Source organism: Carassius auratus, unplaced genomic scaffold, assembly GCF_003368295.1.
Source record: "Carassius auratus strain Wakin unplaced genomic scaffold, ASM336829v1 scaf_tig00033155, whole genome shotgun sequence".
Classification (NCBI taxonomy): Eukaryota; Metazoa; Chordata; class Actinopteri; order Cypriniformes; family Cyprinidae; genus Carassius; species Carassius auratus.
In genome coordinates, this window is record NW_020526056.1 from 15849 (window position 1) to 29720 (window position 13872).

Below are 13872 nucleotides of genomic sequence, written 5' to 3' on the forward strand. Positions count from 1 at the left end.
TATGTGTGTGTGTATGTATGTATGTATGTATGTATGTATGTATGTATGTATGTATGTTTCAAGATTCAAACAACTTTATTTATCCCTGTAGGGCAATTCAGTTTTAGTCTACCAGTCGTATCAACAAGACAAAGACAACACTTAATCCAGCATTTAGAAACACTGTCAGTAGTATCATATTGCATTTGGGTGCCAGAACAAGCAACAAATACACAGGCCACAATACTAAGTCTGAGCAGTATGTATGTGTATGTATGTATGTGTGTGACATATTGAATAATGTGGCAACAGCTAAAAATGTTCAATCTCAAAGAGTTGATGATGTTCCGGTGATTTGATTTGTCTCTGATATTTGTCTGCTGTGGGTTCGTTGTCAGTGACACTAATGAAGTGGACATCCCTCCCAACACACGGGTCGGCACCAAACGCTACATGCCTCCAGAGGTGCTGGACGAGAGCCTGAACAGCTGCCATTTCCAGTCCTACATCATGGCAGACATGTACAGCTTCGGCCTGATCCTGTGGGAGATGGCCAGGAGATGTGTGTCCGGCGGTGAGTCCAGCCCAGCTGCTAGATTTGATCTGTCAGGATCTGATTCTTTTCTGTAGTCCTCACAGCCTTTGTGGACTGCATTAGTGGGCGTCCACTTTTCCAGAAGACTCAGTTCCTTCGGGTGAAACTCGACAGGCTTAAACTGTTTCATGCATCAGTCAGTGGAGAGATTTTAGTTTATTTGGTTTGTTTCAGAGCAGTGAAAGGAGAACATTCAAAATACACTTTACCTAAAGGAAGTGCAATAAAATAAACACATAAAAGTGTAAGTAATTCTTAACTGAATTAATATATTGATTTTATAATTGTTAAAAATGTATTTATTAAAGAGCTGTGAACCAAACCAAACCAATAAAGCAAGCAGCTGTGGGATGAATCACTTTACAAATGTTGATTTAAAGTTAAAAGAAAAGGATACCATACTGTGAAGTTAATGAATGAGATCAAAGATGTAAAGACTTTAAGATATGTGAGTGGGTGGAGCTAAAGAACTGTGTGGGCGGGGCTAGCTTGTTTTGATTTCTGTGATTGGTGCAGAATCAATAATAATGTAGTTTTTCCACCCTATAATTTTCAGTAAGATGGTTTGATGGCTTTAACTGAAGCATATGGAAGCAATGAGTAATGAAAAACGTGAAAAATTACAAGTTAAAATGTGCATGTTGTGTGCTTTCCCCAAAAATATTGCTACAATCTGTTTTTACAGAGCGTTTTACATAGACACTTGTGATCACGGTGTTTAGTAAACAAGATGATTAAAGCATACTGAAAATATACAGTTACAATAGTGAGCTAGTGGGGGAGAAACAGTGTTTAGGAGTTTTATGAGAAAATAATGTAACAACCACAGTATTGTTAAAATGTGCTGGAAACTTTCCAAACTTTCAAGTTTTCAAATACTAAAGGGTGGAAAATTTAATCATGATTTATGGTCAAATCGGTAATCGTCCCATCCCTAGTGCGCGTGCTTACACACACACACAGTATTTTATCATTTGAAGTGTAAAGGTGATTCAGAAGAGAGTTTAAACCTGAATCCCTCACAGAAGATTGATTGGCAGTAAACAGACGCTTGTTGTTCTGCAGGGATGGTGGAGGAGTATCTGCTGCCGTATCACGAGCTGGTCCCGACCGACCCGTCCTACGAGGACATGAGGGAGGTGGTGTGTGTCAAGAGACAGAGACCCTCGTTCCCCAACCGCTGGAGCAGCGACGAGGCAGGCTGTGTTTTCTCTCATGTTCTGTGTGAACATGTACTGTATGAAGCTGACCTGTGTGTTTGTGTGTCCAGTGTCTGCGGCAGATGGGCAAACTGATGACCGAGTGCTGGGCTCACAATCCTGCGTCCCGTCTGACCGCCCTGCGGGTGAAGAAGACGCTCGCCAAGATGTCCGAGTCTCAGGACATCAAACTGTGAGACGAGCGTCGCTCCGTCCGGAGGGCTTTATCCTGCTTTCTGTGAAAGTTTATTCAAGCCGCTCACCGGACAGAGAAACACCGCCCCCTGCAGGACACCACGGGTCACACTCCTTCAGATAGACACTGAACACCCATGCAACTCACTCTCAAGAAAGCAGACAAACCACTCAAATGTATTTTCCAACTCACACAACATTACAAATGAAGCTTTTTCCTTCACGGTTTCCAGAAGAATTCGTCCAGTCGTTTCCTCACTCCTCGTATGAATAAAAATGAATGTACATATTGAATGGCATGAGTTAAAGAGAAACGTTTTGGTGCGTTACATCAATGTTTGTACAGGATGTTTTCTTTCATGTTACCTTGTGCCTTATTTAACACACATGTAAAAGTCTAATATTTCCTAGTTCTATGTAAATGCAGTGATAAATAGTGTTTAACATTCCCGTCCCTTTAATAAAATGAAGGTCTGACATGCTCTGTGCTATTTCTTTCTTTCTTACAACGAAACAGCAACATTTTCACGTTGTAAATTGAAAATAGTAAAAAAAACACTTTTTTTTAGCTACACCTGTTTTCACTTACTTCTCAAAGTTTCTTTGCATGTTTGTAAGAAATTAAGCCATCATTTAATATATTGCCTTTGCGTAAAATACTCAATCCTTAGCACTTCTGATAAAAAGTATGTTAATTTAGACAGATTCAACTTTTGCAGTGCTGAAACAAAAATGCATAAAGAATAAATATACAAAAAAAAAGTTTTTTAATTTAAAAAAAATGACAAATTTTTTTTTATGACTTTTGATATTCGCATATAAACACGTAATAACGACGACGCACTCCAAATCAGTGTTGCATATAAATATAATTTATTGCTTGTTTAAAAATTCTTTCTTACATTTTGTACAGAAACTTCACAGAGGAGATGCAAGCGTTTGCGAATTACGTCATGAACGTGCCATAAAAGAATAAGTAACATCCTCACTATAAATATAATAATCGTATGATAACTATGGAAAGCGGCTGCTAGCGGTTTTAAACGTGTATAATTTGCTTTATAAAGGATGCAGATTTTGCATAGACAGCTTTAGAAATCTGGACAAGAGAATGAAGGTGAAGTACAAACACTCGAATGGCTATTAGTGAAGTTGGTCTCTGTACACTGTGTTTTACCGCATGCATCCATCCATCCGTTCATCACTCGCTCCGCTGCCGTCCGTCTGATGAAATCACAACGATTGGCCTTCAGCTGAAGAATCAGAGACAGAGCTCTTCAGAAACAACGTTCTGTGAATCCTGGCCAGTAAAGTTTATTCCTGAAACGCGTCCAGAAATTCACGATCACGCATAAGTTGCGAAGCAAGAGGGTGAACGTTTAACAAAACGGCGCTCAAAGATATCCGCTTGTCCATTTTCCCTCTAAATTTTGATTACACACAGATCACTATGCAACGAAACAATTAATAATCAAAAGAAAACGGAAGAATAACACTGTTAAACTTTACAGTTCAGATGTATATTTACAGGAGGCTGGACAGACGTGTAGTTACAGGCTCAGTCCACTGGGTGGCGCAAAAAACACTGAGACGCCGAGAGAAAAATGGAATATAAATAAAGGCATTTCTCAACAGATTGATAGAAAGTAACCTCCGAGCTGCCACGAGTCACGTGACGTCTAGTCAGAGGTCCAGTATTTGGACACAGAAGTCATGTTTCCTAAGAAACTGATTGGGATGGGAGTGTGGAGCGTGTGTGCCGCGCTCACAGTGATCCGCTGGGACTCCTGGGAAGGACGGGTGTCAGTGCTCGGCGCTCATGATGTTCTCGTGGCGTCCCATCTCCTCCAGAACCGCGGCCAGACGGTTCAGATTGCCGTCGGGGAAGTGCTGCGCCTCCCACAGGTCCAGGATCACGCCGGTCGGACTCGACTTGGTGGCGAAGTAGTTGAGATACCTGCGGAGCGACAGATCAGACGTGTGACTGACAGGGACATCAACACCAACCACTCTCATGAAATCCCATTGTGCTCTGCATAAAAATATTTAGGTCATATATACCAGTGATTTCATGTAAACGTCTTCAAGCATGTAAAGTGTCAGACGTAATGATGTTTTAAACTCTACTTATGAGATTGTGAAGGTTTGGTTTGTTTATTTGGTTCCACGAGTCGCTGCTCCGACACATTTACACAGAAAACACAGCAGGAGAGGATGCTGGGAAAACTGACAAATACAGGCAGACTGAGAGAGCAGGGGAGGGGCAACACCGCTGGCAGCTCGGCATGCTGGGATAGATGAGACGCCCCTGCTGAGACGAGTGCAAACACAGAAAACCACTGCAGGACGTCATGTGACCTTATCACTGTTTATTACACGATTAAACCAGCAGTGATAAACTATTAATGTGCACTGAAATATGAACACAAACTAAATCTGACTTTAAATGTTCAAACGGAAACAGCCAATCAGAGATGAGGCTGCAGTCTGATTGACACTTACATTAACCAACCACAGCAGACTTTCTGATTTTTTGTTAAAATGTGTTGATTAGGCAGATGGGACTTTTGTGGTGTTAAACTAAAAAATTCAATACAATAAAATATATATATTTTAAATTATTCAAACAAAAGGAAAATGAAAAAAAAAAAATTTTTCAGTAAAATAAAATGCAATTAAAAAGTAAAAATTTAAAACATTAAAACAAACAAAATACAGTTTATCCAAAAAAAATAAATAAAAATAAAATAGTAACTTGCTATAGTAAGAGTGAATGTCTCGGACCTGTCCAGGTTGAGTTTGTGCGCCAGCATCCTCCAGTCGTTCCCGCGCGTCTGTGGAGCGTCCAGACTCCCGCACAGCTTCTGCCGGATGGACAGAGGGATCCGGAAGGCGTTGGGACCCACCAGTGTAGTGATGTTACTGGCCGGATCCAGAAGAGACGTGTCGATGCACTGAGAGTCCTGAGCACACACACACACACACACACACACACACACACACACACGCACACACACACACCTTCTGATCAGAGCGCAACAATGCTTTCTTTAAGGACAGTTAATAATCCATCCATCTATCCATCTATCTATCTATCCATAAATCTCTCCATCCATCATCTATCCATCTATCTCTCCAGCCATCCATCTATCTATCCATCATCTATCTCTCCATCCATCCATCTCTCATCCATCTATCATCTATCTCTCCATCCATCTATCCATCATCCATCCATCTATTCATCTATCCCTCCATGCATCTATTCGTCTAACATGAAACAAATTCTCAAATATTTTTTTATTATTTATACAATCAAAAAGTATACTGTTTATAATACATAAATACATCAAAACCTAGGATAATAAGCATAAATATATATAAATATTTGTCAGAATATTTATATAAATGTCAAATACTATTTATAATAAATAGTAATACATAAAAATATTTGTCTGAATATTTAACATTTATAAAAAATGTTTATACTGTTTATAATAAATTTCTTTCAAAAACTTTAAAAGAGTTGTTAAAAAGGTAAAACAATGATCAATTATTTAAAACTTGTTTCTCTATAAATAATGATTTAGAATTTTGTTGAACCAAATAAATCAAATGTGTTCAAGAGATGCACTTGTTTTAGCCAAGAGTTCAAAGCTTTTTTAATAATTTAGTATTTTATCATTTACATTTTGCTTTCATTTTTATACATTTTTGCATTTGCTGTTTTTATAATGTCTACTTAGTTCTTATTTTTTTTTATTTAGTAGTCACATATTAGTTATACATATTTAATGCATAACATTATGATATTCTTTAAAAATTATTAGAACATTTAAAGTGAGGGTTCATTTCAGACCAATAGTCGCAGGCTGCAGCTTAAAAAACAACAACAATAAAAACATTCTTAAATTCTAGAAAGGCTCTTACGAGTTGCATGTTATGGTTATTAAACAGTAGTTTTGAAAACCATCGAAACGACACAATATCCTTGTGATGAGTTTAATGAAAGTTTCTGTCCTCTGTACAAGGCTCTCTTTTAATTGGTTCAGTGTGTGTGATCCAGTGTTTTGATAGTAAAGTGTGTTCTATATCAGTGCGACTCGTGTGTGTGTGTGTGTGTGTGTGAGACTGACCTCAGACAGCGTGGTGTTGAGCTGGAAGATCTGTCCTTCTCCCTCCACCTGTCGCACACACAGCTTGCAGCAGAGCTCCAGTGTGGAGGAGCTGAAGCGCTCCAGAGTGAAGACACAGTGCAGGTTCCTCTGAGAGCTGCTCCACACCTGCTGGAACGCCAGCTCCTGACACACACACACACACACACACAATACATCCAGCGCATTAATATATATACTGTGACCCTGGAGCACAAAACCAGTCACCAGGGACCATTGTCTTGAATTGAGATGAATGCATCATCTGGAGCTGAATAAATGATCTCTCCAGTGATGTGTGGTTTGTGAGGAGAAGACAATATCTGTCTGAGATACAGCTATTAGAAAATCTGGAATCTGAGGGAGACAAAAACATCTAAATATTGAGAAAATCATCTTTAAAGTTGTTCAGATGAATTCTTAGCAATGCATATTACTAATCAAACATGAAGTTTTGATATATTTATGGTAGGAGATTTACTAAATATCTTCATGATTTTTGGCATAAAAGAGAAATGTATAATTGTGACTCATACAATGTATTATTGTCTATTGCTACAAATACACCCCAGAGACTTGAGACTGCTTCTGTGCATACATATATACATATACTATGAATAACTATATTGTGAAAAATTAACATGAAAATATTTTAACACAGTTAACACACTGGTCCCAGACCTGTACGTCATCTTACACTGCATCATGTTTGTCAACAGTCAGCTGTATGAAGAGAAACACGTTTACAAATGCAGTTATGCCCTAAACTTCAAGATACTGGAGCAAAATATTGGCTCAAACCGTACATGCTCTTGCCCCTGTGTGTGTGTGTGTGTGTGTGTGTGTGTGTGCAAGCTTACATGCATATGTGTGTGTTTTAGTGAATGTGTTGTTCAGTGTGTGTGTACCTGGTATTTGGCGATGAGTTTGCTCTTCCAGAGAGTGTGTGGGACGTCGTGCAGAGACAGACGCAGGTTGTGTGTGCTGTCTTTAAAGTTCAGAGACTTGGGTTCGTCCAGCAGCTTCCCTCCCATCTGCTTCTCCATCTGAAGCACCTCCTGACGGACACACACACACACACACACACAGGAAGTCCGTCAGCGCTCAGCAGGAACACACACGTCACACTGTAGCGGTTCTGCGGCGGCTTCAGTGTCCAGGCCTCACAGAAATCAGATTCATATCATTGTTTATACTGAGATGATGCTGTGGCGTGCCTGCTGACACCTACACTACATCTGCTGCTGACACCCGCCCACACACACACACACACACACACTCAGAGTTGATGAAGCGACTGTGAAACTTCAGTTAAAGGCTGCTCATGGTTTCAAGTAAATAAACAAGTCGTGCCGAACTTTTAAAGTCAATAGAGTTCAGCTACAAACTATCAGCAGAAACAAGTTCACTTTAACAAAAATAAGTTGTTCACATTCAGTTAACTAATATTCTTTTCACTTTGATTTGATTGAGACTTCATCGGTGAACTTGTATAACAAATATCTTCCTGTGTGACTAAAGTGAACCAGCCTGAGCTTCGTGAAGCTGCGTGATCAAACCTTGAGCGCGTCCTGCGTGTCGTCCAGACAGTAGACTCTGATGTTGTACTCCAGGACGGTGCAGCTGACCGGACCGAAGATGGCCAGCTTCAGTCTCTTAGCGGCGGCGGCGCTGACCGACTGACCCACCAGACAGTACGTGCCCAGCGTCTCCGTCAGGATGTGACACGCTTCCTCGTCCATCTGGATGTAGCAGGGAGTGGTGAAGTTCTCCTCGCCCACCACCACCACGTCCTGCACACACACACACACACACACACATGTTTGTTTCTGTGTAAAGTGTGTTCATCCCATAGGTGTAATGGTTTTTATTCTGTAGAAACTGTATATTCTATGTCCCTTCACCAACCCTACACCTAACCCTAACCCTCACAGGAAACTTTGTGCATTTTTACTTTCTCAAAAAAACTCATTCTGTATGATTTATAAGTGTTTTGAAAAATGGGGACATGGGTTATGTCCTCATAAGAACCCTCTCCTTGTAATACCTGTGTCATACCCATGTCATTATACACACACACACACACACTCTCAATCTCACTCACACACACACACACACACACACACACTCACACAAACACACACACACAACAAACACTCAAAGACACACACACACACACATATGAGAAATACATTTATGTTAATGTTTGTATAAGACTAACTATATTATAATATGATCATCATATATAATATACAAATAATTATTCATTTTATATTATTATATAATAATATATCATAATATTTCATATAATAATAATGTATATAGCTAATACTATAAATTACCATTAAATTTAATTTTAGAAGAAAATACAAAACAATACATCTCTCTCTTTCTCTATATTTGTAACATTTCACTAAAACCTATCCTTTATCTCTGTGAAACAGACCACTACAGATTATTGTTTTACTTGTATGTTAATGGTTTATATTATTATTATTTCTGATGTTTCCACTCAGATTGGCCACCAGCAGTGTGTGTAAAGAGCAGCTATATCTGTGCAGTCCGTCTGTGTGTGTTTATGTGACCTCTGACCTCACGCTCATGCGGGTCTGAGTGTGTCTGTAATCCTGACGCTCGCACCAGCTCCACACTGTCATTAATGTCATCCCATTACAGACGAGAGAAAAGGAATTAAAATAGTTTATCGCCGGCTTGGCTGTTAAACAGCTCTGTTATGACTGGCCGTTAGCTGAACGGATCCTGAGGGAGCGCGGGATCTGAGTGTTAGCGATAATTAGCAAACAGGACGGAAAACTGGGCTAATGCCTCCAGAATGATTTATTTACTCCAGCTCTCAGTCGAGCTCGTCTCTCAATAACACAACCCAGACACAGACACAAACTCATTTTCAATGATAACATACTATATAACATGAACATACTTCGATTCTATTACAGGATTAATATATTATATAAAATATGATATATAAAATATTTGCTTTTAAAAAATTTATGTATATTTATATATATATAAAATATAAAATTATATATATATAATATATACTATTTTTGTTATACAATTCTAGATTTTTAACACTGCATTTTTGATTAGGTGATGTGATTGCTATTAATGTTACCATTGAAAAGATTTATGGAAATGTCAAATTTATGTTTATGTACATTTTAGTGCTGTCAAAATTAGCGCGTTAACGCATTCGATTAATTTGAAATATTTAACGCGTTAAAAAAAAATAACGCAATTAACGCGGTTGCAGTTTTTTTTATTTCCAGTTGTGGCCTATGTGTGTTCAACGTGCAAAGAAATATGGATAAGACCAAGGAAGGACTTTTAGACGGAAAGTTTCAGTATAAAACTCTGCCGGATTACTCTTCAGTCTGCCACAAGAAACATTACTCTTCATTTAGTCTGCCACAAGAAACAGCAACATTAAAATCATGAACTCAAATGTCATTGTTTAAAAAAAAAAAAAAAAACAATGACTGTAACAGTGCGTAAATCAGACCTTTCTGTAACGCTAACGTTAATAAGCTTAAATGAAAATAACGAAATAATTGTGTAGCGGAGTATTTTTTGTACACAGTGCCGCGAACTGTCAATCACTCCTGTACGCGTGCATCACTGTCCTCCTCGCAGCTGCAGCAACTTGCGCTCTCTTCATCAAGCTTTAAAACAAAAAGGGAACAAAAAGATCATATTGTCTTTGTGCATAGGCTATAGATTAATTAGATAAATGAATATCTAAATTTGTGCCTTGCCGTCTACGGTATTTGTTTAGAAATTAGAAAAAAGATGCTGCAGCCAATGAACAGCCAGCGGGGGCTGCAGGACGACTCAACCTCCGCAGACAGTTTTTAATGTTTATCAGACAATAAATACTCAAGATTTTGCTTTAGTATAACTCACAACGAGTTTCACACACCTTCTCCGGCCACGTTGAGTTGTTGACACTTAACAGTGGGAAAAGCGACACATGCGCTATTCACTTGTATAACTTAAGGGTGAATGGGTAATGTAGTTTCTGCTCTGGGTGGGATGAATTAGGAAGCTTGCATTGTGAAGGGCGCTCTGAAAATCGGCAGCGCAGGTAAAAGATTAAAACCTCTATTAAAACAGATGTCCAAATGAGCGTACCGGTACGCTACAAGCACGTTCTGGGCGCATGGAGAGGTGGCGGTACGTTCAAGAGATATATTTGGAAGTGGCGGTACTGAGTACCGGTGCATACCGGCCCACTTAAAGCACTGGCAATGACTATACTTTGGAATTTTTTTGCAGTCCACTTAGAATTCAACATGGAAATCATTTTTGTTTTTTATTGGCATTGATTGTTTTGAAATTCAAATGGTACTTACATGCCTGTGTTTTTATTTCTGTAATAAATATGGCTTTCAAGCCAACAGTTAATTTGGAAGATATTGATGGTTTATTGCAGGTATGTTGTTTACATGAGAAAATCTGTGTTACAAGTTAAACAAAAATTCCAATAAACAATCATATTTTGAATTTAAATAGTTTCTTTGTCTTGAGTTTACATTAATTATTTACATTTAACATTTACATATCCAAAAAGTTTCAGTCTTTTAATTGCGATTAATCGCGATTAATCGCGATTAATTTTAAAAAATTGTGCGATTAATTAGTTAATTTTTTTTAATCGATTGACAGCACTAGTACATTTATTTTTTAATATATTTTTAAAGCCAATGCAGCATTTTCTCATCACAGCCGATGCGCTCGTCAAATTCATGCAAGTTTCTCTCTTTATTGGAAAATAGACTCCAGAAAAAACAGTGAATTCATAAGAGAAAAACAGAAATGCTCTAAAAATGAAACACATTTTTTGAAGAGCGCTCGGCAAACACATCAAATCAAAGAGTCGGCCACGCTCAGCGTGATGCGAGTGGAAATATAATATTTACAGTGCAGAGAAATGAATGTGGAAATGACTGGTCTCTCGTAAGGATGGAGATGTATTTTGAAACGGCACATTATTGGTGGGAAAGCAGTATTTACGAGCCATGTGAGATCAAGCACACTCATCATCGTCTCCACAAACACACAGATATGATTGTGCCGCGCCTGTCAGACTGAGATGCAATCGATAGTTATTTCTTTGTTTAAAGGTCCAGTCACAGATGTGGCGTTATTGTCTGAGTATCTATCACAGTCACATCCTTCAGTAACAGCATATTCCTCAAACACTGAGAACAACAACGTGTGAGGAATATTCAGCACTGCTCAAAACCTGGAAACACAGACCTTTTGCAAAAGTAATAATCTCATCGCTTAAAGGAAAAGTGCAACCAAAAATGCTAAATATGTCACTGATGTTCTGCATGTTCTGAATGATGTTTTAATGCAGTAACTAGCAGACGAAAAATAGGACAAAAACATGTATCATTAAGTCATATGACTTATGAAATTTAAGTTGTTTTTTATTAAGTGCATGAAAGTGCATTGCATAAATTAATGTGGAACACCGAATTTGAATATCCATGAGTGATGTGGTTTCATTAAAAGGGTGAGTCCCCAAAAAACACTATACTTGTATCAAGTCATATGCTATTGTTTTAACTAAGTCATTATGCACTAAGTGCAGGAATATGCTTCATGCATTGAATAAATGAATGAAGAACACCAATTTTTTATATGCATGAGTCATAAGGATTAATCAATAGGTTGATTCCTCAAAAAACACTATAAATCTATCAATTCATTTGACTCAAGTTCTTACGCATTAAGTGAATGAACATGCAATGCATAAATGAATGCATAATATCAAATTTGAACAATTATGACTGCATGAGTCATATGAATTAATTAATAGACTGATTCACAAAAGGCAACAAATGTGTCAAGTCATTTGATTTTTGGTTTTATGAATGGAACAGTAGGTTAATTAGCAAAAAAACACTATCAATCTATCAAGTCATATGATTTGATGTTTTAACAAACTGAAATTGAATTCATTATGCATTACGTGCATGAAAATGCATTGCATAATTGAATCCATAACATTTGAATATGCATGAGCCATTCAGATTCATTTATAGACTGATTCCCAAATTTGTGTTTTTTTAAATGAAAGAAACAGAAATTCAAGTCATTATGCTTTACATGCATGAAAATGTGTTGGATAAATGAATGCAGCACACCTCATTTGAATATGCAGGAGCGTGCATGAGTCATTTGGATTATGGTTATGATACTTTAATGCAGTTTTTATTTTTTTTCATTTTCAGGAATCCACCTACACTCGATTTCAATTTTGGGTCAACTATTCCTTTCAGTCCTCATTTAATCCTGATAGCCTCTTTTTTGTGCATTTGCTGACCAGGTCAGAGCTGCTTTCCTGCGTGTGACCTGACAGGAAATTTAAAATCTTTTTAAATCAAATCTTCACTTAATTTATAATCAAACAGAAGAATTCTTCTGAAGAAAACAAACATGCATTTTTCTCTGGATCAGATTATGCATGCACACAGGAACCGAGCGTGTGAACAACGGGCCACAGAGTCTCTGGGCAACAGGAAGTGCTCATTATTTCAGGCCAAAGAGAGACAGAGATGGAGGGAAGAGCGCAGGACGAAATCCATTTGACAAGAGTTTATCTCATCTGAAGACAACAGGACGGCTCTCCTCGTGAGCGGCTGAAGGAGATCCAAGACTATTTCATGTTTGATAAGAGGAGACAAGGTCACAGACTGTTGCTAAGCAGCTCAAGAGCAGCACGGCTCTCTCTCTGTGTGTGTGTGTGTGTGTGTGTGTGTGTGTGAGCGCTGACACCAGAGATAAACACACTGCTGGTAAGATTCTTATTATAACTATAAATATAAAATATCTGCACATTCACAGTGAGAATAATTGGTCTGCTCAGTGTTTTAGTATTTGTATTTTTTCATCTACTTTTATCATTTTTTCTTTTTAATATTTAATATTTTAAGGGTTTATCTTTTTTAGTCATTTTAAGCATAACATTTTTAAATGGTCATTTAAGTTTAAGTTGGATTAAGTTATTCAAATAATATTTGCTCTATACTTTAATTTATTTCAGCTTTATTTTAATAAAAGAAACTTGTTACCATTTTATTTGTTATGATATCATATATTATATTTAAAGATTTTAAGTCAGTGTTTTATAGACATTTCAGTAAGACTGTTTATGGACAAAACACATACATATATATATATATATATATATATATATATATATATATATATATATATATATATATATATATATATATATATATATATAATTTTTTATTTTTTTTAATTGATAACATTTTTACAAATGTTTTTACTGTAACAATAATAACACTTGGTTAATCAGGGTATCAGGATGCATCACAGTGTTCTATGAAGTGCATCTGAATACTGCGGTAAATGACTGCGGAGCTCATTCAGTGTCAGCGTCTGACTGTAGTGTGCTGTGAGTGTGATGTAATGAGGGCTGTGAGCGAGCTGTTCTGGGAGTGTAATGAGCTGGCCAGCGTGGTGCAGTGTGTGATGATAATAACAGGCCGAGCGGAGGAGAGTTCACACTCGCTCAGATGACCAAATGACAGGCCGGCGGGGGGCTAGTTTGTGCTGAGTGTGAGTCGTGACAGATGTCTGATATCCAGCTGGACACGTCCGGATCTCTGCAGGGCGCCGCATGCATGACGCATGTAAACACACACACACACACACACGTCTGACCTCCAGTTGATCAGTCCACCAACCACAGTCA

The 13872-nt window shown here is 37.9% G+C and overlaps 1 protein-coding gene and 1 pseudogene across 1 annotated transcript; one reads left to right on the forward strand and one right to left on the reverse strand.

Annotated features, from left to right (window-relative positions):
- Positions 1-333: 333 nt before the first annotated feature.
- LOC113081115 (bone morphogenetic protein receptor type-1B) lies at positions 334-2447 on the forward strand (the record flags this gene model as incomplete). Its single annotated transcript, XM_026253156.1, has 3 exons — positions 334-553; positions 1640-1770; positions 1845-2447. Coding segments are annotated over 3 exons (477 nt in total), but the record flags the coding sequence as incomplete, so codon positions are not given.
- Positions 2448-2818: 371 nt separating this feature from the next.
- Positions 2819-13872, reverse strand: part of LOC113081116 (netrin receptor UNC5C-like) — a 35937-nt pseudogene continuing 24883 nt past the window's right edge.